The 26,562-nt window shown below is 42.7% G+C and overlaps 1 protein-coding gene across 2 annotated transcripts in view; it reads left to right on the top strand.

Annotated features, from left to right (window-relative positions):
• LOC137780738 (proprotein convertase subtilisin/kexin type 4-like) overlaps positions 1–26,562 on the top strand; it is a 162,589-nt gene that overhangs the window by 104,259 nt on the left and 31,768 nt on the right. For both annotated transcript variants that reach the window (XM_068568930.1, XM_068568929.1), the window contains one exon: positions 5,925–6,038. In XM_068568930.1, the coding sequence (XP_068425031.1) occupies positions 5,925–6,038 (114 nt within the window). The remainder of the gene's footprint in view (positions 1–5,924; positions 6,039–26,562) is intronic.

Genomic DNA, 26,562 nt, shown 5'->3' with positions numbered 1-26,562 from the left:
ATCAGCGCTGCGCCGGTGGAGTGTATTTAAAGGAGATTGCAGGCATGCAGTTATTGGACTTGGCCTAATTGATAAAGCCATTAGTAACACTTGTTCAGATAACATGGGAGGAATCTCAGTCTGCTCACAGTCACTCCAAATGGGTTCACTTAGTCTGAAAGTGCAGCACATTAAGAGAAGATTACAGAGCGATGTGGAGCGTCTTCCCAGTCCATGCCTCGCTGCCGTGAGATTAATAGAGACGAACTCAGGACAGAGACGGAGAAAACACAAGACTCTGACTCTCCACAGGGTGGGGACACTCTCTAAATGTGTGTGTGTGTGTGTGTGTGTGTGTGTGTGTGTGTGTGTGTGTGTGTTCTATGTTCTAGCAGTTGGTGTTTGTATGTTTTTCTGTATGTCCAAGCATGTACATGTGTTTCTGTGCAATTGTGACACAGTGTATGTTAAGCTATTTTGTGTGAATATTGTGCTTTTTGTGCACAGTCCCCGCATGTGGGCGTGTCTGTGAAGATGTTTATCCACATGTGTGTTAGCTCCTCTGCCTTTCAACTAAAGCTGCGGCGGGCTTGGCAGAAGATGTTAAGACAAAGTGTCCAAGCAGAAGATGTGCTTCGCGGGATGAGACAGTGGGATTTAAACCCCTGCTTGTTTTTGACCAGCACATTATACCCCGCTGACTAACAAGCTTGACTGTTAGTGGTACCTCCTTCAGTTTCTGTTCGAGTAAAAAGAGATGAACAACAAAATGGGACATGCTGGGCATCCATGACACACGATGGAGTCATACGCAACCCCTGACAGACACAGCACCACATTCAACTAGTCTAATACTTCTTATGCACCAAGTTCATGATGTGTGATTGCCGGGGTTGAGAACACAAACGGGCCGTATACAGCAGCACTGAGCTCCAACTCGTTCTTTCTTTCAGCTTAATCACATGCTTCCACGCCTCTTTATCACCTGTGAATGGCTTAGTTTTTTTTCTTCTTCCCCAGACTGAAACCGTACTGCTGAACAACTTAGCTTCTGGTGTTGATGAGTCATTTTACTAACAGTTTGTTACTAATAAGATTAAGCGTCCATCCGACTTCTCGGGGCGTTTATCAAGCTTTAAAAAAAGTATCAAAGCAGATTTACAACAAGAAGTGCAGAAAATGCACATCAGTTTACCGAAACAATTGAACTTGCAAACTGTATGGAGTGTGTCATAGGGATGTTTGGGTGGTACCCTATTCATTTAATAAGGTCAGTGTTGGGGCTGATACCAATCATGGGAAACTGTCCCTCAAGAGAAAAACAACAGCATCAGTCATTTCAGCAAATAGACCCGAAGCAATGTACCTTCTAATGATAAAGCTGTTGATATTCAATCCAAAAGTCCCATCATGATCAATGTGAAAGAGTGTCGATGAATAATGAAATCAACACAACATTTGCAAACATCCAGTATATTATATCTGAAAGACGTATGTGGCTTGTGTTTCCTGCAGAATTGAAGTTTTGATGGTTGTTTACCAGAAAAAAATGTTGAGTATGATGCTCCTAAATGATGTGGAGCTGGCAGTGTTTTCCTCTGAGTCCTGATCCGTCTCTCTCTTTCTTCACCCCTCCATCTTTCTGTCGCCTCGATTGCCCGTCTTTTGCGTTCTCTCCCCTGGGCTGGACACTTTGTCCTTGTGCTCTCTGTCTCCTCCTCCTCCTCCTCTTCCTCCTCCTCCTCCTCCTCCTCCACCTCTTCCTCCTCCTCATCCTCCTCCTCCTCTTCCTCTCTGCCCGGGCTTAGTGTGAGTGATAAATTATTCGTGGGCATGCTCTGAGGGCCCAGGGCTGCTCATTCCTGCACACAGAGGACTAGCATTGATCCGGCCTGTGGTTCAACTTAATTGGAAAGCCAGTTACACCAGCTACAGACACACTCTGACACACACAAACGGCACGCACACACACGCGCACACACACACACATACACACACACGCACACACGCACGCACATGCAGACATGCCATCTACTGTAAAGCTGCATTAATACACACATATGCGCCATTGTACAGTAATACACCCGTGTATAGGTGCGTGGATATTACAAATGTCAACACAATTATACAACAGACACATGCAATCCCCATATGCACTCATGCATTAAAGTGTTACGGCATTAACATCTGCCTAAGTATCAGCAACTGTATGTGTGTGTTATAATTTTAACATTGCACACATACACACTGCAGTACATCACGCAGTAGTTAGAAAAAGCGTGTTTCCTATATAGGGATACATATCTACTTTACACACAATCACACACACACACACACACACACACACACACACACACACACACACACGCACAATCCAAGATTAAAAGTCACAGGAGTGCACGATCTGACACACAAGGGCAAGTGGACGGACACGAACCTCTCCACACACACAAACTCTTACACACACACACACACACACACACACACACACACACACACACACACACACACACACACACACACACACACACACATTATAGTCACTAAGCCCGCATTCTAAGCAGCACTAAAGAGGAGTAACAGTCCACAGTGGAGCAATATGGAGGCCCAGGGTTATCGATTGGACTGAGACACTGACTATCATACAGCTAATAGATTACATCAGACACATCGGAGCGGCCCAGTCAATGAGGCCTGATCCTATTAACTGGGGATTTGTAAACAGTTGTGTGCTCACTGTGACGGCTGCTGTGCTGCTTTGTGAGCCTTGGCGAGGGGGATGAAGGCTGTGAGGCTCTGGAGGAGCCTCACACATCGTTGCACTCTGCCCCAATCTGCTGAGAGCGGCGGCCCAGTCGTGTTCATAGGTTTGCTGGACGACATGCTTTAATTTCGTCGCGATGTCAGTTCCGTTTCGTCCATTGTTGTCAATCCTCCAGAGGTTAAACGTTGAGTTGTGGTGTTATTTTCCGGCATGCATGGGTTGAAAGTTTGTCTTGTTATGTCAGTGTTGCATTACTTTCGGTCGTGCTTATTCTCAGTCCCTCGACGACCGCAGGAAGAAATCGGATCACTGTATTTTTAAGATATATTTTAGCTTAATGGCTCGTTCAGACCAGCATTTATTAGCATATTTCACTTTAAGGTCATCTATGTTTTTTTCCTCTATAAACAGAGGAAAAATGCAGAATGAATGTTATGAATGAATCCTAAGAATGAATCCTATGACTGCAGAATCTGCTGGACAAAAATTAAGATCTTGGTATCAGAAGTGTTCTGGTTTCCGTTTGTAGTCCAAGTTGTATTGACCAATCATGCAGCTGACAGTCTGTGTGGAGAGCGAAAGCGAGGGAACGCATTGGTCAAAATGCAACTTTTTTATACACTGTAGACACAGAAAAGCGGAGCGATACCGCTGCCGACACCAAAACTCCTAAAATATTGTCCGTTGTCCCCCAGACGCACATTAACAGGATCCTGAAACTAAAGCAGCTAAATCCTGCTTCTCCTACTGTAGCTTTTATGTAACACTCCTCTACCGGACTGGCTGTTCCACAAAAGAGGCACAAATTGAGCTGAGCTAGACAAGACTGCATCGTACAAATACATATCCTGATTAAACTAGCAGTATTGATTGTTTAGCAATCTCAAAGCTTGGAGTTTGGAAAGCTAATGTAGCTTGAAGTGAATTATAATCGCATGTAGCATGTCATAACTCATTAGTGGCATTACTACAGTGACTTAAAGAACTAACTGTGGAAGGACTCCTTGCTTTCGCTCACAGTCTTGAGCTGCATATCAAATAAGTAGTGGTTTTGTGCTCTTTGGCAGCCGAACCAAAGCCAACAGGAGGAGTAAACAACATGGCCTAGCATTGGTCCAGAGAGGTAGTGCACGGGGAAAAATGTTCCACCTCTATTTGAAACAAAGCTCACAAGATAACAGTTCATCTTAAGTCCATTACAGCATAAGCAATACTTCTGTTTAACCAGCACTATTGTGGATGCTGGTCGTGGGGTTTTCAGATTAATTCTGTGGCCTAAACCTATTCACATGTCGCTTCAGGGCCTGTGCAGCAAAGAGGAGTGAGACATTGAGAGAGAAAGAGAGAGAGAGAGAGAGAGAGAGAGAGAGAGAGAGAGAGAGAGAGAGAGAGAGCAGTAAACTGAGTTCTCTGCCCGCGTTGTGTTTTTAAGAGCAAAACGACTTTTCCAAAATAAATAGATCTGTGTCGCGAACTGCTAGGAGAGAGAAAAGCCCTCGGTTCAATAATTAATTCCCGAGTCGAGGGTTTTGGAGAGCCGCTGATTGGGCTGATTCTTTTTTTTATTTTTTTATTCTGTTATGATACAAAGGAGGCCGTTTGAAGTAATTTGTCCCTGAGAGAGCTGCTTGGAATACCATACATGCTTTGATTTAGCAAAGCAAATTTAATTTTGTTTGCTTTATGCAAACCAGCCGGGGCCGCGGGGGTTTCTCTGATTCCACCAGAGGGGTGAGGGTGGTGGTGGTGGTGCTGATGATGGAGGTGGGGGAGTGCACATAACAGAATCACGCTGCTGCTGCTGCTGCTGCTGCTGCTAATATATAATACACAACGCACACTCACACACACAGATGCATGCAGCGAGCAGCAACAGTTCAAAAGTACAAAGCCTATCCCCCTCACGCACGCACACACACACACACACACACACACACACACACACACGCACGCACGCACTCCAATCCCTTTGAAATCAAAGCTCAAAATAATTGTTTGTGTGTTGTGTTTTGTTTCATTCTATCCATCTATTATTAGTGTTACTGGTATTATTCCTATCATGTTGTTCTAGTTGCCTGCTCTCGCTGCTTGCCGGGGTTTTGTTTTATGCCGCTAATGAAAGCTTCTCTCCTTGCTTTTGTTCTGTTTCGTTTTCCCCCCAATACGTGAATGGAATACATCTGTTTACATCCGTGCCTGATATTTCCTGAGATGTCTAACATGCACAATAATGAAGAGGCTACTTGTGATTTAGTTGTTTGCAAGGGCAACTATGAAGATATACCTCAACGTAGCTATATGCTAGATGTGCGCGATGCATTACAGTTATGGTACGAATGATTTGAAAAATGAAGTCTAACTGTGTGGCTCACCTTCAATTAATTACCTCTGCTCTGCTCTGTTCGTCCGTGCTGTAGAAGCGACTGTCCGTGGACAGGTGTTGCACAAACTGTGAAGGCATTTCTTCTCAAAAAAAGAAAAGGCCATTCAGAATGGGTGGCCAAGCGGTTTTCTTATACTCCATTCAAGTCATTTTCTTAAGGAACAATAATGAGTGGATAAAGCAGAAAAACCCAATTTCCTTTATGCTTTTTATATCCCGAAAAAGCCCTCGTTGACGGCCCTTTGGTCTTTTGTTATAGAAAACTGAGCTAATATCCTCCAGCTCTCGGCGCAGTTTAAAGGTCTTAATTGGATTCCATTAGTATATTGCTTGACATGACACTTGAGTCCGCTCTATTAGAATTCCCCTGCCTGGGATTAAAAAGAAGACTTTTTACTGCATTCGACTCTCTCGGCTCTTTTGTAAAAGTCTCAAATCTTCTTTGTTGGATTCACAGTTTTTAGTGACACCATTATTAAAACAGTGAGCTTGACTTAAACAGGTGCTTTAATGTCTAGAGGACCTGTTGTAAAAGGTATGGCCGTGTCTCATTGCATCGGTTTATGTATCAATAAACCTTAGCATTAATACAGCATGAACCTGATAGAATGTGCTGTAAGCCCCATAAAACAGTCCACCAGCCTCGTCTACACAGGCTCCCATGTTGGGCTCCCTGCAGGTTTCTTTTCAGAGCATCACGGCGAGTTGAAGTGTTTCTCTGTGGTTTCAGTCGGTGGAGAACACGGGCCGAGGGAAGGGCATGTTTGATGATATTCTGTTTCATCTCTCTTGCCCCAGTCCTGAGCTGACGTGGAGGGATGCTCAGCATCTGATCGCCAGGACAGCAAAGATCCCCGATCCCAAAGAGCCCGGCTGGAACATCAATGCGGCAGGATACCACGTTCACCATAGGTATTGTGATGCGTCCACACAAACATTTAAAGCACACGCATGTGGTATCATCAGTGCTGTTACATTTGAGCCCTGTGTTCTCTTTTTGAGTGAGGCTTACATGGAAACTGATGTATATTGATCAATTAATTTACACTAGGTGTGTCTTTTAGCAGCATGATTGGCTGCAACCCCGGATTACTTGTTTCTATGACTATCCAAGCAACATGTGCCAATCTATTTTGGTTGTCTCCTTGAAGCAATTGTTGTGGCATTTTGGTAATTTTTTTTTTTTTATCACTCTCATGTGTGTCCAGTAAGTATAAGGCTACAGCCCGCAACTGCTGAGTGCTTCGTATACGGACTGTTAACAAGGGAAACAGTTGGTCTGTCAAGAAGTAAAAAATCTACCACCTACTACCAACTCTAAAACTCTTAATATCAAACATATTTGCCAATAAATCGTCTGGCACATAACCCCCTGTGAAACCATATTTTGTTGGCCTAGCTGCCCCCCGTTCCAATATTGTTTCGCTAAGATAAGAAATTTGTGTTATCTAATTCTTACCATTAATCAATGAGTGACGAGTTGACACTAATGTTTAATTTGTTTGTTTCTCTGATAAATCACATTCACCTGGTTAAAATATAGAACCGTATAATAATACACCTAAAAGGTTTATCACAAAATATCTATTCAAGGCAGCTTCTTGCAGACAACCACAGCGCTGACACATGCACAAAGGAATTGTGACGCCATTGACAGGTGACCAAATGAAAAAGAGTGTAAAATTACAGATGTCTCTCCGTTTGAAAATTGTTGAATAGCAATAAAATATACAATAAAGGTCGAGTTGTTTTTAGAAATTGTAAATGCGTAAAAGTTACATATTTTACCTTTAATACATTAACAGTTGACGTTTGAACCTTTGTAACACAAAACTCTTAAGCTGCTTGTTAAAGATAGTATATTGAATTTAAGTAAGGTCATTTTCAACAGTTTGATGTATTACAATCAGGTGTTACCCATTACAAGTCATCTTCCACTTGTTCCCTGCTGTATTTGCCAGGTTCACACACACCACTTTCATGTGCACACACACACACACCTACACACTCTTCTTGTATAAAGCGTTTCAACCACAAAAAGCAGCTGTTTTATGACAGTTGAGACAGGTGATCTTGTCCGGGGAGGAGTGTCATTGTAATCCTCTAATGTTATTATCACACCCACAGCGCGTCTGAGTGTCCGTACCTGCTCTGATTTATATAGACAGACGCTGGAGGAAATGGAGCTTCTGCCTCTGACTGTATGAAGCGTGAATCTTGGAGGGCGGGAGAGAGCCACGTGCTCCTCCAGACATCGTATAAACGCTTTTACAATGCTTTTACAATGCTTTTACAATGTCAGCCGGGCGATGACATATCGCTAATCAGTCATAGCGTTTGTAATGTTTTTCCACTGCTCTCTGTCTCTCTCCCCTTCAAAACTCTCCTCATCCTGACTCTGACTCACTGTCCTAACCTCTCTCTGTGGTTTCTTTTCCCGTCCTTCCTCTCTGACTGTTACTCCCTCTCGCCGTCTTTCCTTCCATCCCCTCTTTCGCAGCACGCCACATCGTAAAATAGATTGTAATTACTGTGTTGCTGTGAGAAGAATGGATTAATTAAAATATAATGATGCCGATCACACCAGCGGGCGTCTGTTGAAATCTGTCCATTTAGGGGCTGTGGCTGAGGACTTGTAATGCCCAGATCATACTGCAGCGGCCACGCTAATTATGAAGAATGGTTTATTGCATGGGGAAGGACGGATGGACGAGACAGTGCAATGAGCACGGGGTCACTTGCCATCAATGAGGTTGTTAGAACATATTAAAGATTAGATGTGATATCTGTAACAAGAGGATCCATGTTTAAGAAAATTGAAGATAACACTCGATGCTTATTGGTTATAGTGGGAGGTAAGAGAGAGTTGGTTGTTTGCTAGTTGAATCAGATGATTCAATATTTTGTTTGCACACTTTTCTTTATGTTGACTTACTCTTAATTTAGCCAGTTTTTTAAGGCACCTTTGTTTTTCCCTAAAGTCCTCGGGCAGACACATTTTTTTAAATTATTGTTTCATGTTTGTTTGGAAAAAAAAAGAAAAAGGAACAATAGTAAACATCAGAAGACAGGCAGAATTGTAAACTAGATAGACAAAAGAGTGGCAACAACACATTCAAATTTCATTTCGAGAAAACTGAAGGAAAACACACAAGTAATTATTTATTTTAAAACAGAGTGCAAAAGCAGCACTAAAATGCTTGGAAAAGCAAAAGCCTGCTGCTTGAAAACAAAAGCTGCAATTCACAAAGGACAATAGTACAAAGTCACAACACAATAGATGTTTCTGTGGGACACTAATGAAAGACTACAGGTGTATAGCCAACATGTCCAATAATATCAGAATCACAACGAATTTTGGATGTCCAATCAGTGCTGATGGTAAAAGTGGTTCACTAAAGAAATAATTCCCCACGGCGTGCTATATGGACAGAGAAAGCTAATCTCTCCTGCCGAGCCTTACCTGCTGTGCCTACATGTACCAGGATGCATTGCGCTCGAGTGGCGATTTAGCAACATAAAAAAAATTTAAAAAATGGAAATTTTGCCTTGCACAAAATCGTAATATACAACCATAAACCCTGTGAATTCAAGTGTATCTCCGACACCACACTTTATTGCCTTATTAACTCATAACTCAAAACTTACAAAACACGTTTTGTTAGTCTTTCCACTGTTCTAACGATCAGTAACTCTTCTTTGGTCCAAATATATCCTCAATATGTCGGCTCTACATGCTGCTTTCCCGCCCCTCTCTTTTTTTATGTAGAAAATAGTCTAGTGGGCAAACTAACCCGCGATTCTTCTTCAGCATCACATTTACCAGTTAGCTAAGGTTTACTAACACTAGCCTCCATTAATACTGGGAATAGCAGACCAATGCAGACTACAGAAACAAAGGCCAATTCTCTTATTTATTATAATCTACATTTGTAAGAGAAATAATGTGTCACTTATTTTTCTAAAGTTACACATGGAGATATTGAGTCGAACCTCTTTAAAAGTGCCACAGGGTGCATGTGCGGATTGGGGACAGATGGTTGCAGTGAAAGAAGCCGTTGCCGGCTTTGTAAAAGCTGAAGGAAACATAGCTGCCGTATAGATGGTGGCGGAGTTGGCATTGATGTGTGTGAATGTATGTTTATGTGTGCGTGTGTGTGTTTGGGGATTTGGGGGGATGTTGGGTGGGGTGGAAGGGGTCGCCTGCATCCCAGAGTTCCCATCTGTTTGACCTCCATATAGACTGGGAGCTTTAGAAACTCTGATGTTGGGGCGCAACCTGCCCCCCCCACTAGCCCCCCTTCAGCCTCAGCTCCCACCGCCATGACGACAATAAACATGTCAGCCGCCACACGCCAGAGCAATCTGCAATCAGATTTACTGTGCATGAAATATGGTGGTGCTTTTATTGGTCCAAAGACTTGTCTCTCATAATTTATAGGCTGTTGCCAGGCCGGCTGTGATGTCAGCGAGCTCCCAGCACCCTCAGGAGAATCAGAAGGGAGAGAGTGAAAGAGATATGGGTGAGGGGTGGTGGCTGCGTGGGGGTTTAGAGATATAGGAGGACAGAAAATGTGTGTGTGAGAGAGCACAGAAAGGGAAGGAAGGGGGGAGGAGATGGAAGTGGGGGAAAAGAGGAAAAAACAACAACAACAAGCATCCATCCTGTTCCTTTTCTGTGGCGAGTTTATCAGGTTGAGGGAGCGAAAGTGTCAGTTTTTTCCAGAGCCCGTACAAATGGATCCCCCCCTACCCTGCTCTCCTCCAGCGATGCTCGCTATCCTTTGAACACTGACACCTATTGATCACATGGTTGACGGAGGGAGAAAAAAAAAATAATTAATCTGCGATTCACATCTCCACTTGAAGCCTCTCTGACCCAGAAATAGAAAGTGTTGAGTCTGGTGTTGGCGGCTTGCGCCGGAGGGATGGCGTGCAGAGGAGAAGCAGGATGTCCAAACAGGCTTAATTTCATTTAATCTCTTCTGATAGCATAGGTGCAACTACAGTAATTATCCTGTGGGAGATTGAGATAGAAAATAACAGCGGTGGAGTAGATCAAAGGACCGCTGCCCTCTGTGCAAAGACAAAGTAAATATCAAGGAGAATTCATGAGTGGTAAAACGGTATCTTAAACCCCACCCCCTCAAAAAAAACTTGTCTGGCATTAAAGAATGAGATAACATTCAATCCCTCTTTTGAAAAATGATACTCTGTTCACAGAGAACTATTAGAATGTTTACATTTGCGGCATTTTGTTCCATATCAAAATAATTAATTGCCTCCATTTTCAAATTAAAAGTACATTACAACACAATTAAGGATGCAAATGACTGTGGGCCTGTCACGAGGAGCCACAGAAAGAGAAAGAGTGACTGCGTTGATGTATGAGGGTTTGCACATTTTTTATTTATTTTGTGTATTAGGTTTGTCGCAATGGATCATTGTGCTTAAGTGTGTGTGTGTTTGTGTACTGATACAAAAAAAGTGTGTCTTGCTGCCTCTATTGAGGAGGAAGAAATACTCAGTCGTTGAAATTACATCAGCATAGAGAAATAAATCAGAGCTCTGCAGTAATAAACAACAGAGTAATTAGGTCACTCTTCCCTCGGTAACTGATCGACCAGAGGAGCACATACTATGTTATTCCTATTGTGTTAAAGGCTCCTGTCACCGGGTAAAAAACACAACACACATTTGTACACACACAGACAAACACGCACACACTGCTCTCTCCCTGCCTCCTTTCCAGGGGCTCTGACCTCCAACGAGCCTGTTCAGTGAAAGATGTCTACATCGCGCCAGAAACCGGGGACAGTAAAACATAATTTTGTCATAACCTTCCCTCTTTGGAGGGAAAACAGATATAAAAGTATATAGCCTGTGGTTTACGGCGAGTCCCCCTCACCCAGCCTGGCAGCAGCACGCAGCGCTGATGGATGCTGCGCGTCCGCCGACTTTTAATTGCTCGTAAATTTCTGATCCAGGGAAAACGCCACGTTCTCCTTGTCCCCCGGCGACACGGGTGACGGAGCCGCTCAGGAGGGAATAAAAGCGCTTCAGTGAGGAACACAGAGAAGATGGCAGCGAGAGAAAGGGGGATACACAGAGACACACTAACACACTTAGAAAGATAGATGCACATTTCAGCAGGTGCAAGTATCAGTATGATCCACTCGAATATGGTGAATGTTCCTTTTGTGAATGTCTAAATCAACACAAAGTTGCACTCTCTTGAAGTGTTATTTTCTATTATCTATATAAATCACCATGATGCCAAATGCTCAGATATTAGCATCGCATGCCGCTAATTTGCAACAGCTAATATGTTTCGTAAGCAGCGGTATGTAGCAGTGTGGCGGAAAGAAAATGTCCAAGAAAAGTTCCTTCAGGAGATGCTCCAGGTAAAAGAAGTCGAAGGTTCAAAGTAAACAAATAAATAATAAAAATAAATGGGTTAGTATTATAAACTACTTGTGCCTATCTGCAAGTAAATAATTGAATTCCGATTAAATTAAATTAAATTAACTTATATTACCTTTTCAACATTTAACAGTTTCATTTCAATAGAGAGACAGAGACAGAGAGAGAGAGAGAGAGAGAGAGTGAGAGAGAGAGAGAGAGAGAGAGAATTCTAAATGTCTATAAAAGGCACCAATAACCAACAATAAACAAAATAATTACGATTCAGTTTCCAATTGAAGTGTTTTGTAAACTGTCAAGAACGTCACACTTTTGTTTCCTGGGAGAGAAACTTTCCACTGAGCTTAATTGTCATGTTTCTGTCTTCAAAGTGAAGCATTACATGCATTGTAAATACAAGTATGTCCATAAAATGTTTAGGGTTAAAAATGCTACAGATATTACACTCTTAGTTAGCCAGATGAGTCTCGCCAAAATCTTTTTTCACAAGTTTGTTAAGACTGAATATAAACAAAAACAAACACAAAGTCAAATACAATATGTGCAGGGGAACCTAGGAAAGACAGTGGTGATGCTCAAAAAGGAGAAGTAATGAATGTATTTCTCAAAGTGGACTTTGATGATTGCGTCCTCTGGATTCAACTTTTCTAGGTCCACTACGTCTTCTTTGATCGTAGCCTGAATATCATTCGGGTTTGGACAGTTTGTTGGACAATGTAAGCAGATCAAGTTTTTTAACTTATGCCTGATAAACTAATAGTTTAATAATCCATCGCTGCAGTCCTTCAGTCTGAACTCCAGTGGCCCTTAGAGGATGTGCACGTGTGTGTTGTTCATCCTACATAAGAATATTGATTAGTCCGATCCACTAACGGGGCAACTAACGGAAAGACGTTCCCATCCTTAGTGTCCTACCCTCGCTCGCCATGCTAAAAGATTTGTCTCAGTATGAACCATGATGAGCACATATTTGATGATATACTGAGGATAGTGCAGCTATAAGATATAGATAACCCTTTAACTTTTAAATAACAGCAGCTATTATCAAAGAGAAAGAAACATTTTAGTGTTTTACTCCATTACTTCTGTAGAGAGTCGCTGCAGAAATTGTAAGTGTCAAGCACTTACTGTGGCTGCAGGAATTATAGAGCCTCCATCTAAAAGGGACCACTAACGGGGTGAGGTGCAGTCGCCTGCATTTGCATATATCGCTCTCCTTTTCCTCTTTTACTGTGGAACAGTCCTTTAAGTGCCTGCACGGCGTTGACAGTAATGGAGAGCAGATTGAAAAATGGGGTTTAAAAACCGTCTCTGCAGACTTGTGACTGTTGCCAAGCCTAACAGATGCTCATCTGATCAGTTTCTTACCCCGTTTGTCTTCCGCCCAAGATGAAAGTAGAGGAGATAAATATAGGTTTATCCCACCATTTGCTTGTTCATTGCAGTAAGGTCCAACATCCTGCCGTTTTTTTGTTGTTGATTATTTCCTTCTCGTGTGTCAGACTCTGTCGAGCCTCAGATCTCTACCACTATTTCTCCTTTTTTTATCTTCTTCTTCCGCTCTTGTTTTTCTTTATTTTTTTTTCTCCTCTCCTCCTCTCCCCGCTGTTTATGTTGTTCTCGTCTCATTTGTTGGTTTTCGACTCACCAGGTTTGGCCTGTTGTGATCTCTTTCCTTCTCACATCGATCCTGCCTCCATTTCTCCCCATGGTGGCCAAATCAAGACACACACGATCATCCACAGGTCACAGCCCAGGTCAGAGGTCAAAGGCAGCTAGCCAGGGGTCATGCTCACCTCTTGTCTGTGTGTGTGTGTGTGTGTGTGGGTGTGGGTGTTAGTCATGTATATATTTTGTTGTTGATACTATAAAATAGAATGATGTGCAACATTTTATTTGTATGCCTATTTAATGGGGCTGTAAATATATAGAAAATACATGACTCAGATTTGAACAGAAATGTGTTCTGAACAGATTCAAGTATTTGTAGCAGGGCTGTCAAAGTTAACAATATAATAATATAGTCAATAATTAAACGGTGACGCAGATTTTGATCAATGCTAGTAATCTTTTCAAGGCATTAATGCAGGGCTGCACAAAATATTTCAGATTGCATTTAATGTCTGCACATATGAATTCCTTTCCAACGACACCACCTTTGTGATTATACAGAACTTGAAGATCAGAAAGAAAGAACAAGTAGCGGGGGAGTTGGGATGGACTGCAACAGTTGTGCGTTATTTTGACCAGCAGTGAGGCCGTGCTGGTTAGTTTGAAGCTTTAGCGTCATTCACAACTTTGACATTCAAATTATTATTATCAGTAAATTACAGAAACATTGCGATTCAAGCCCACCTCCTCAGTCTTTCACACACACACACACACACACACACACACACACACACACGCACACACATCAAGTGACGCAGATCTCAATCCATATATTTTTGGTATTTAGCCTTTCAAAAATAATGTTTTCACAACGGTCAAAAAATACAAAGGGGGATTTGAACAGGGTTTAACAGAGCGGCCTTGTAACAGCACCATCAATTAGTTTGTATAATCACAATAATAATTTTAATCATGACTTCAAATATGACGGCAGACGTTCAAAGCGTCATTTCAAAACCTCAATAAAATCTTTGAATGTCAAATAAAAGCCCTACATTGAGCATAATGTCAGCACACTGACAGCTGTTGCTGCATGTTTGAGTGTGCCTTGTTATGATTTGAGCATATTCTCCATGCTCGATGCAGTACCTGTGAGGGTCGACAATATTTGTGTTCTTACTTAGTTTTAAATAATGAACAACCCATGACACAAGCATGTCTGTTCACCCACATGTGACGTAGACAACAGACACCTAATTCTCCCTTTAAGATACTTTTAGAACAAATTAATACCTCTAACTCATGGTTTTTGTGAGCCAGAATATGCTTCCAATATCACATGTAGTTGTTTGGTAGAAGAAATTATCAACAGACAAAATATCTGTTGGGAAATATGCAAAATTAATAAATGAATTCATTATTGGAATATTGAATAGCCAAATATTATGTAACCTTTGATATATGTTGCCAAGACCACAAAAATATGAACTTATATAAAGCAACTTATTGGGCTTGCCTCCACTGAGACTTTATTCTGATACACTTTTTGTCAAATTTCAACATATACTTCCTCGCGGTATAATAGCTCTCTGTTCTGAATATGACCAGTATACAACTTTTTTGACCACTTCTTAATTTTACTTATTTTCAAGCGATGACAAATCTAGTCTATGTATGTAAACATATGTCCGGTCGTGGTTTTATAAGGCGGGATTTCTGGAATATTATGGCTATAATAGCCATCAAAAGCAAGGCACAGCGTTAACAGTGTTTTATTTTAAAAAAAAGTTTGGCCAAGACAGGCAGGAGCAGAAAAAACACATAGTTACAGACAGAAACCACAGAACAAGACAAGTTAAAACAGTCAATTTAAGAAACATTTACATTTTAGGGAACCTGCCTCTATTTCTTTTATTCTCGATTTCAACGCGGTCAGTGGCATCATGTCTTTAAGATTTAAAACCTTCTGCAACATTCTGAGTTAAAATATATACATGTTATGTGTGTTGTGATCAGCTAAACATACTCTCCATCCATCCATCCATTATCCGAACCGCTTAGCCTGTTTCGGGTCGCAGGGCGCTGGGGCCGATCCCAGCTGTCAATGGACGAAGGCGGAGTTCACCCTGGACAAGTCGCCCGTCCAGACATAGAGACAGACAACCATTCACACTCACATTCACACCTACAGGCATTTAGAGTCCAATTAACCTGAGCTGCATGTCTTTGGACTGTGGGAGGAAGCAGTGAAACCCGGCGAGAACCCACACAGACCTCTCCTCAGACCGGGATCCAAACCCTGGCTCCCCTTGCTGTGAGGCGTCAGTGCTATCTACTACACCACTGTGCACTGCAAAGTTTAATTTGGCCTAAATAGATACATAATTGGTTAGTATAATGACAGTACCAACTTTACCGTGGCAAAGTTCAAATTTCAGCATGATGATATAGTCACCCAGATTCCCTGATATCCCCATCGCGAGCACAGTCATCCTGCAGCTGACCGACACACAGACCTCCAGCTCGCTTCCATTGGGCACAAAGGCAGAGAGACGGGTGAGCCTGATCAACCCCAGTAGTGTCAGCCCAATTACTCATTCTCTTAAAGGGCTATTAAAACATAATTGCCCGGCGATTTACATCCAAGTTAACGTGGCCCTGAGATAATTTATTATTTTCCATAAGCCTTTTCTTTTGTGTGCCGGCTGAAAGAGTGTGAGGGGGAGAGGGAGAGAGAGGGAGAGAGAGGGAGACTGTAATTTCCTGAGTCATGAAGAAAGGCATGTTGGCAGCCCAGTGTAATTGTTTAAACCCCACTCTCAGACACCTTCCAGTCACCCCCTTTTAATCCTCGTTATCGCTCTCATTAGCCCGGGGTCAGAGGTCAGCCAGCTCCCCCTAGAAACACAAACACAGTGCCAGGAAGAGGAAGGGATGGATGAAGGCTGGATGAGGGGACTGAAGGGTTGGTGTTGGGATGGAGACAGACGTTTCCACTCCACTACTGGCTCGCCGCTATCTAATTGCTTTGTCCATCTTTTTAAGTGTGGAAAGGGTAACTTGCAAACTGTGATACAATGAAGAATTTTACAGAAGCAAACTAGTGAAAAGTCAGATAAAACTATACAATAAGAGACCAAATATTATAAATAACAGCAGTCCATCTGGACCAGAGGGAAGAATAGTCTGCATGTCGTCCGATATTTTTTACAACATTATTTAAGTTAGAGCACTTCTCAGATTCAGAATATTTACTAACCCTGTGGTGCTTTGTGCGTCCTTGAAGTCAATGTTGAGACACATAACAGTACAAATAACACACACACACACACACACACACACACACACACACACACACGCACACAAAAGCGTCTCTCTTGGGTACAGTGGCATAAAAAGTTTGTGTACTGCCACTGTGACCAACGGACTGAGACCCCTGTTGCGGTCTCACCAGAATGAGACCACAACAGGGGTCTCAGTCCTCTTCCAAGTGGACCAAGCTGTCCACTGAGCAACCACACAATGTAGAACGACACTCACTTCATCTTGATGCTTCAGGCCTAAAGGAAAAACACCCTGCATGAAATGTATTGCAGCCTGAAGGAGGCTTTTTCTCAACAGCCTGTGCACCAACTGTACAGACGTTAGCTGTGCGCTAGTTAGCAATGTGCACACTGACCTTCGGTCGGTTTCTGTATGCTCATGGACATTTTTGTTCACAGTGACACCAGAGAAAATATTGGACCCATTTTTCACGAGCCACATATCGTCTGAACATTTTTAAACTGAAATTGATTTTTTCAGATGGATACATCTGGAGGAAATTAACTTTGTTCAAGACTTTTCCTTGTCTCAGTGACAAACTCTTGCGAGATCTGGGGACCGACATTACGCCCAAGCTTACAGATTTTCGGAAGGCTCAGTATGCCCGTTGGCTGTGTAAACATTTCATATGATCAAAATGCACTTATCCAAATCTGCTTTTATCCAAAAGTAGGACCAACACTTCCCGATGGAAACCACTGGCGAAGCTTAAAATAAAGGATCTTTATTATTGAGTTCCTTTGGTATGACGAGATGGCAGGTGAACAAAACTTCGGGGAACTCAAAAGACTGAATGTAACAAACAAAAGGAGCACAATTTTTCGGAAAATGTTTTTTCAATCAATTACATCTCTCTCTCTCTCTCTCTCTCTCTCTCTCTCTCTCTCTCTCTCTCTCTCTCTCTCTCTCTCTCTCTCTCTCTCTCTCTCTCTCTCTCTCTCTCTCTATCCCCTCACCTCCTGTGATCTGTCTGCAGGAATCACAACCTTGTTTCCCCCCAGTGTCCCTCTCTAATTGAAGCTAATAAAGATCAATTAAAGTCATTAAGGGCTTTTCTTAAACGAGGCCTGGCTACTAAGTGCATTAGCAGGCTTGCTGTCTTTCCCCATATATACTATATGTCTCTCTCTCGCTCCATACTTTGCATGCACAGAGGCCTGTTGGGGTCTGTGGGGTCCAGGGTATTTCCAGGTTCACATCAATAAACTGTACTCCCGAGTGTTCTTGGAGCCGACGTTTAACCGTTACATCTGAGGCCAATACCAGCGTGTTTGCATTAGTTCAGTATGTTTCAAGTTATAATCAGCACGATTTTAGAGTGAAAGATTGATTTTGATAAATATATAAATCAAGCAAGCTTTAATATTTGCAGTTCTGAACTAGCAGTGTCTGGTTGGGCTTTCCCCAGAAAAGCTCCTCTTGTAGCACACAGGAACATGCCAGTGATAGACACAGTGTTTGACTGACAGGTGCAGAAACACCAGGAACTGCAAGTGCTTGAATCAGAAAACAGAGGAACATGACAGTTATCACTACAGGTTGAACCTTTTTTAACACCAAACAATTACAAGGTCTGTGTTTTGCGGCAATATTTGTCTATTTATCTGTGAACAAGAAAACAAGATAATAAAAGCAACATTTATAGTTGAAAGGATTATTGAATTATCTTGTCGTTGTCTTGCTTTAAAGTTTTAAGCTCAGACTTTTTAATCCACCACTTTGGTCTAGTCTGAAATATTGCAAAAAGCCATTTGATGGGTTGCTATAAAATTGTGTTTAGATATTCACACTCCCAGAGGATGAATCCTACTGACTTTGATGTTCGGTGGACTTTTCATCTATTATTTGTCTAATAGACGATTTGGTTTGTGAGTTATTACGATTACAAAATGTACAAATTGAATTACTCTTCATGGTATTTTGCACAACAGCATTTTAAATAATAACATGCCAATATGCTAAACAGAAATACTGCATTATAATGATATGTGAACAATGAAGTAGACTTAATGCAATTGGAAGTATGTAATGAGTCACTATTAAAATCAAGGACTGTATATATATTCAAAGACTTATTTAAGTAAAAACACTTGATCTGAGACATTTCTATCAGCAGCAAAGCCATTGTTCTGACTCCACCCCCTGGCTAATTATTACCTCTACTTAATGATAACTGCTGAAACACTTGACATTTATCAAACGTTCCCCCCCCACCCTGAGAATTAGTTTGGCTGTGGACTCACCACATTACTTCAGAGTAGAAGACATGTGCTGAGCAGTGTGCTAGATCCAAGGACACGCTGGTTCAGTATGTTTGGTTTTACCACATGACCAGTCAGCCACTGAGAGTCCAATATCACAGAAGCCGGGGTTGGAGCGTTACTGCGCTATCCGGCTATGCTGTAGCACCAGAGCACGATTCTGAGTCCAGACTCAACAGAAAGCAGGCGACTTGACCGAGAGATAAGAGAGATGAAGGAGTAGTGACCCATTCACAGGACAGCAGGGAGCCGGATGGTGCTACCATGAGCTGACAGCACTGTTAACACACTTCATGCAGCTGACTGTGTGTGTGTGTGTGTGTGTGTAGGGGGGGGGGGGGGTATTTGAGAAGATATATGTGAATTTCTCAAGCGCTTCTCAGTGAACATATCTCAGTGTGTGTGAGACCAGGCATGAGTGTGTCTCATTGTGCTTATGTGATAGGGACCATGTATGAATGTGTTTTTTTTTTTGTGTGTTTGTATTTTTCTATGTACGAGACTGCAAGTGTCTGTGAGCTTGTTTGTGTGCATATGTACGTGTGTCTCTACTGATTGTCTGTGTGCTTGTTAGGAGTGTGTTATAGAGACTAAAGCTAAATTAAAGCTGACCACATCCCAGTTGTATACACACACACGTGTGTGCGTGTGCGTGTGTGTGTATGGGACGTGTTTCATTAGTCGTACTGCTTCATGGTACCCGTCTGCAGCTCCGGTACAGTGTAGCAGCCAGTCTGGTGCAAGGATGAGGCGGGAAGCTCCCGATCACTCAGCCTGGGCTCAGCCTCCCTCTCCATATGGCCACAGAAAGCCTCCTCTGCCTCCCCAGGCCTCTGCCAGTGTGAAAAGCAATTGTGTGGAATGTGTTGGAATTAAGTGTCCCATCATTCAGAGCAGACATGCAATTAAAAGAGCTGCAGTCGTCACTCGTAGTAGACATCGCGTGAGTCATGTCACTATAACTCAGCTCAGCGGACGCCTGATTTTTTATTTTTTTTTGTTCTTGAGGGGGAGGAGTAAACACATAGACAGACACACACTTAAAAGGGCTCACGCACTTCTTGTCTCTCATTTGCTGTACACATGCATATCTCTTCTTAGAGCTCCTACACCGGAAGAAATGGTGGCCAAAATCCTCAGTGTGATAATAAAATATCTTCTATATTGGACAATCATGGCTTCAGCAGTGGGGCTCACAAGTTCCCCCTCTTTGTGTTCGAGCCCTTTGCTGCTCAGCATGTATAAAGTCCTGGTAAAAATCAAGTCTGATTGGTAAATATCTAAAATATCATTGGTTTCAAATCACTACAGCTGTAATTTACACTTTCAAATTCTTCTTTAAAAAGTTTGGCTGCACATGGGATTTCTACTACAGTAAATTGAAATAATTCATTCACATTTTAATTATTTTACCAGTCAGTTGGGAACAAACTTTACACAAAACCAAAAGGAAAGCCACTAATTGGGAGAAGGGTATTTATAACAACAATGTGTGTCCTCTCCTACAAAACACCACCAGATACTGGCAAATATGTCCAGCCATATTTGTCGCATTGCCTGAGGTGGTGCATGATACCGGGGTGTAGCATAGCCGACAAACTGTATTTGTTTTGTGCTCAGCTGTGTTGTCTTTGAGCTGAGGGTCTACACTGAGGCAGGGGGTGGAGAGGAAGAAGAAAAAAGACTAGAAGAATGACCGCTTTTGATTTAGTTTGATACCTTTTCTCATGTATTTTTCTGACGGCATGCATGTGATGGTACTCGTGAGTTTGTTCCAGTTTGATGTCCTCAGCGTGGCCGGAAGGCATCATACACGTCATGGGTTTAGTGATTGGTATATGAAGTTATATTTGTGAATTTCCTAGATATCCATTGACCTTCCTCTCTGGACTACAACCACTTGGAACCTTGCTGTATTCCTTTCAGGCTGTGCTCACTCCCGACCTGCTTAAGCTGCCAGTACACTTCGGCAGGCGTGCCGACAATGCAGCATCGGGTCTTAACAATTTCTGCACGTTTCCGTAACTGGCAATCTGAAATTCGCACACACTTTGTGCAGTGATAGCCGTGTGGTTGCTGAAGAAGTAAGCAGAATTTAAACTTCTTTCTCAAATTCATTTTCTTCTTTCCATTTGCTAAATTTCATTTCTGTCACTTTTGCTCCATAGTGCTAGTCACTATGAACACATTGTTATCCACACATTTGAACAAAATCACTTCCTTTCACTCCGCCTTCAGGTTTGTCAGTCACAAAGAAGGTCTTTTTTCGTTATTTTTACTTTGGGTTTACTTGTGGAGTACCGTAGTCACCATGCCATAAAATATCAGTGTTTGCAAAAATCCAAATCCCAAACTGTTACTCAGACTGGGGAAGAGAAAGAGAGGATTTTGTACTAAAATACTGCAACTTTCAAAGATAGCCACTTGCTTAGTTTGGTCAACACAGACTGAGAAAGCCTCGTATTAGATTGAGGACGATAGATCGTGTTCCCCGTCTCTTACACTGTCACAACAACAACTTTAACTATATTGACAGACAACCATGTACCACACATATACTTTATGCTCTTACCTTGGCATGCAGATGAATATGTGCATATATACAATATGTTCTTTCAGTGACAAGAAGGCAATTATAGAAATGTTGACATCCAAAGAGAACGAAGCTCACAATGACAAGCTATAAATGAGACATGAAGTGGCCACGACTGAAGTGGTTGAGTTTCTGCTGGGGGACATTTTCACTTAAACACAGTTTGAACTGATTTCTAATCAGTCTCTTTGGCATGCTGATATATTGCAATACACTGCGTTCTTGCATGGAAACAACTTGCACATTTTAGAGGTCAACCAAGTTGCTCGTTTCAGAATATGAGTCATTTTGGCCAACCGGCCAAAAGAAAAACATTATGAGAAGCAAGGAAACACATGGTGATTGAATCCAAAGTTGAATAAAAATCATCACATGAGCAGTTACTCCGACCCAGAATGACCTTTTACTAAAATAATCTGAACTTTGATTCAATTCTCAGGGCTCCACACAAAGAAGTAGTGTAGTGACTGTGTCTGGTGTTTCTTCTACTTTGTTTCTATCGCTTCTGATAGCTTATATCGGGCTGTTCACAGAGCTAAGCCTGAGTGGGCTACAGTGTAAATATCCCAGACCTATTATTACTCCAGCAAAACGTTCCGAGCCGTTGTCAAGCCACTAAGTACAAAATGGTGAATTGCAGACACGAAGAGAGATAATTGCCACTCACACTGGAAATTTGGCAAGCGCCTTCCCCACGAGACCCGGATGAAATGGTGCTTCAACCCCCGAAACTGTCATTCTTAATGAAATGGTAATTACAAACCCAGCGGAACAGCTGAGGGGCCTGCCGGGGCCCACGGAGCCCAACTACCAGAATAAACCTGCTACAACAACCTGCAGAGAGGAGGGAGAGAGGAAGGCAGGAAGGAGTGGGGCAGGAGGGAGAAGGGTGGGGGGGGGGGTGGACAATATAAAGCATGAGAGGTGTTCAGGTAGGCAGTAACACCAATAATCTGAGATTTATTTCAATTGTGAAATGTAATACACACTCCAGGTTGGAGTGTGCTGTACACTGGGACCCTCATCAATAACGCCGGCTGTGTGCAAGGCAGGAGGGGAGGTTGGTTAAAAGCGCCCACACAGCCTGGGTAATTGATTGCTTTGTAAGTGAACGTGTCTTTAACCTTTGGGAGGTCAGGCCCAGTCGGACACCATCAGTCCTGCCTCGGGTTGAACCGCTTCCAGCCGTTTGTCTTCCGCTGCTCCCTCGTCTCAGGGCCGATTTGTCAAGCATGAGATGTTTTGGGTGTTTAGATTACAGGCGAGATGGGAAAACAAAGGCAAAATGCCACCCCAAACAAAAGGCCTGAGCCTGGATCTCCCACTGATCAGCAGGCTGGGCAGGGGGCCAGCTACCTGGGGCGCAAAAACTGAAGGGCGGGTGGGGGGGAGCTTTGCTGAAACAGAGCCACAATGAAGCCCCCCAAAACACAGCCACTGTGGCGGAGCTTGAACCGGAGCCAGAATGGAGGCTGAACGGGAGCCAACGTGAGAATTGAACGACAGCCAGAACGGTGACATGAGATTGAGCCGGAATAGCGCCTTGAGACGCAGCCAAAATGGCAGCCAGAGACTCAGGGGGTGGGGTGTGAGGGGCGGCGGGAGGGTAGGAGGGAGCTTGGGGCGGCTAACTGTTTTCTACACAGCAATACTCGTCATCACCGGAGATTTTAAAGTATCCCTGTACCACCCTCCCAGGTACTTAGGCCTGTCTGTCTGTCAGGCTGTTAGGGAGTGACTAAAGATGATTTATCCCTGAGATTATCAGGGCCAGTAGCTACGCCGTCGCTCTCACGATGCCCTGGAGAGACAGAAACAGACAACACCTTCTCGGACTGACACTGTGACACCTCTCTCTTTCTTATGAGGAAGGAGCCACATACAGCTGGCCTGCACTCAACAGATCTACAGGAGAAAGTCAAACTCACATCGTGTTCGGCACACATGTGGATTATGGCTGTTTGTATATTTTCAGACGTGATATTTCGACACGGTGAGGTAAAAGCAGCTTGTTCTCCCGCGCTTGTTTCAGTGCGTTTTTGTAATGTATGATCACGTGCGTGCACATGCAAGAGTATGTGTGTTTGTGTCAAAGCACAAGGTGCTGTGTGTGCCTGCCAGTTCCATCTGCTGTTCTATTACCATAGACGTGATGTACCTGCCACTTCCCTCCTCAGCTGAGGCGCGTGAGTGTGTGTGTGTGTGTTGTATTTTCCAATCCTGTTAGATCTGACAGTCACTAACACAAGCTTGTGGTAAAAAAAGGGGGTAAGAATACTCTCAAGATCCCTTCCTGACTCTGACAAACTGTCTGGGATTGTGGAAAAGCTACACTCCTCTCTTACACTCCTCGTCTCACTCCTCCGCCAGGATATACGCAGCCAAGAAGTGTATCTTGACACTGTTCTCTAAAGAGGAGTGTCTTCCCAGGACTATGTGATTGTTCCCAATGTGTTTGTTTGGATGTTTGCATGCTTCATGAGCAGCGGTGTAACAGTACACAAAAGTCAGGGTTCAGTTCATACTTTGGTTTAAAAGTCATGGTCCGTTACTAGTTGTGTAGAGCGGGAGGGAAATCCCAATTCAAGTAGTGTGAGTGTCAAAGACAAACACAATCTTCCTGCTGCGCACTGAAGTATCATTTTGCACCCTGGCAACTTCCATAAACTATTTTCATCGTGAAAACAAAGAACGTTTCAGAACCTTCTGTATTACGCTGTATGAACAGAACTTTCCCAACATGCAAGACGTCACAAGAATAATAAAAACCAAAATCATCAAAACATACAAAAATACAAAATAAGTGTTTCAATTAGTTCCACCGCGGCAATATTTAAGCACTCAAAGCACCCAATGTGATGCACATCTGGGTGATGTAGTAGTTCAGCTGTTTCGATACAACTACACAAACCATTACAGTCCAATCCCAGGCTGAGGTATTTGGGTGATCCTGAACTGTCACACAGAATGTCTTACAATGTGTTCAGGATATACAAGGAGGGCAGTGTATCGTTTGAACGGTTTCAGCTTGTGTGGATTCAGTACCTAACTTGCAGTGCTGATACCCAAAACAAACTTATTAAAGAAAAACAAAGACACTAAAACCTTTATTTTTCATTTCCTAGAAGATGCCAAATACAGAAAAGAATGTACATTTAGATCCTGGTTCCTGTTGTCAAAACCAGGCAGCAACCTCAAGGTCTGAACTCATTGTTGCAAAAATACAGGGTTTTCACTTCATACAAGTGATCTATAACCTTCTTGGTTGCTGAACATGTCTTATTCAGCATTTGGTTTCACTTAACTCCACCGTCTTATGTCACTTCTTGTTTGGAAATGCCAAACTTGGGGCTTCACATCGACAGTCTACAAACCAACGGGTGACTTCACTCTGACTTTACCCCTTCATCACTGTTATGGTCAAAACACAAGTTCCCAAAAATGGTTTCTGGGCCCTTGAAAAAGATGAAATGGGATGCAACACATGTCATGACGTGTTGTATCTAGGTGTCATTGTTAATTAATTAAAAGATGGTTAGTTAAAAGATTAAATACAATATAGCTGACTTTGTTCTGCATTTTTTCTAAAAAAGATGGTTGGGTTTTTTCTAGTTCCCTGTTTTATTTTGAAGTCGTTTCTCATGTGTCCTCTGTGTCCCTGCACTTCCTGCCACTGTGAGTGTCTGTCCTGTCCCTGATTGTTTCCTGCTGTGTCCGATCACCTGCACCTTCTCCTTGTCTGTAAACCCTGTGTGTCTCCTGCCCCAGTGTCAGACTGTACTGTGTACAGTAGCCTGTTTAAGTCCTCCAGCTTCCTTTTTGATTCAGTCTGTTGGAAACCTGTCTGATACATTTACCTTAAACAGTTGTTGGCGTTTGGGTCCTCACTCCGTAGCCACGTCCTGACAACACACATCAGCTAACAACAAAACTAACTACAGTCTTCTCATAAACAATGACGAGTAAACGAAACTTCAATAGTCCTCGTGAGATGCATTCAAACTCAATTGAAGTAATAAAAAGCTTAATTTTTCAGGAAAAAGATTGTATCTTTTCTTGAGGTGTTCTCACATTCATCACTGTAAATAAAGCAGTGTAATTCTGTTTGGAAAATATCTTGTGAACAGTCTGGTTTCTTCCCATTTAGTCTGGGAATTGACTAAAGATCAATAACCTTGTTCCTCTGTCAGCTTTATAAAGCTTGATAAATATCAACGTTCAGACGGTGTGCATGCATTGTCATGTGTTTTTGTGTTTGTGGAAAGAGAGCATGTGTGTATGTGTGATTGTGAAACACTCCAAATGCATTCTTTCAAGCCATTTCAATTTCATGCAGAGCTATAGATCGTCCCAGGTCAGCAGGTTCCTTTCTCTCTCTCCACCTCCTCTCTCCACCTCCTCTCTCTCTCTCTCTCTCTCTCTCTCTCTCTCTCTCTCTCTCTCTCTCTCTCTCTCTCTCTCTCTCTCTCTCTCCCTGGTGGGGTTGTAAAACGGGCCTTATGTCTCTGCCCCAGCCAGATAGATTAATGAATTATCCAGACCTCCTCTTTTTTCATTACAGAGCCAATTACTTTGTGACTGCGCCTGTTGTCTATATACATGTGTTTCAGAGGAGCGAAGGAAAGTGTGTGTATCTGTGTGAGATTACAGATGCTCATCCACCGATTTAACAATCCCACTACCACTTAATATTAGAGAAGCTTTGCAATGATATTGGTTCCTGTGAAAGGAAAGTAGATCTATGTGTGGGTAATTGTTGGCTTATTGAGAAGAAGTGGGGCTCTTTAGGGGTCTGTGTGTGTTATTTAGACATAATAGGTGCATTAAGACAAACAAATGGCGTGACGTCTCAGTTCTGAGCTCTTAGCCTTATTCTGCATTAACTTCCTCTTTGTAAACTTTTGTTTTGAGTGGATTATGGCTTCACCGAAAGCATTTCTTTCCTTTGCAAGCCTAAAGTATTGTTGTGCTTATGCGCAGTTGCAAAATGTTGATGTTAATTTTGTGTGTGTGCGTGTGTGTGTGCGTGTGTTTGCGTGGATATGATTTGATTGATGGGTCAGCAGATAAACTGGGCTGAATGAGCCGAGTTTGTGTGTGTTTGTGCGTGACATACAGCAGCTCGCCCCGAGGGACAGGGGAAGCGGAGCGCTGCACCTCCTGCAGGGGGTGCCGTGTCTCCCGGCAGGGGGGTGCAGCAGGCAAACAGAGGGGTGCCTGCTGC

This window comes from Clinocottus analis, unplaced genomic scaffold (assembly GCF_023055335.1).
Source record: "Clinocottus analis isolate CAN_PGR_092001 unplaced genomic scaffold, fCliAna1.0.p SCAF_9, whole genome shotgun sequence".
Classification (NCBI taxonomy): Eukaryota; Metazoa; Chordata; class Actinopteri; order Perciformes; family Cottidae; genus Clinocottus; species Clinocottus analis.
The sequence above is the reverse complement of the archived record's forward strand: the minus strand, read 5'-3'. Positions and strand labels throughout refer to the sequence as shown.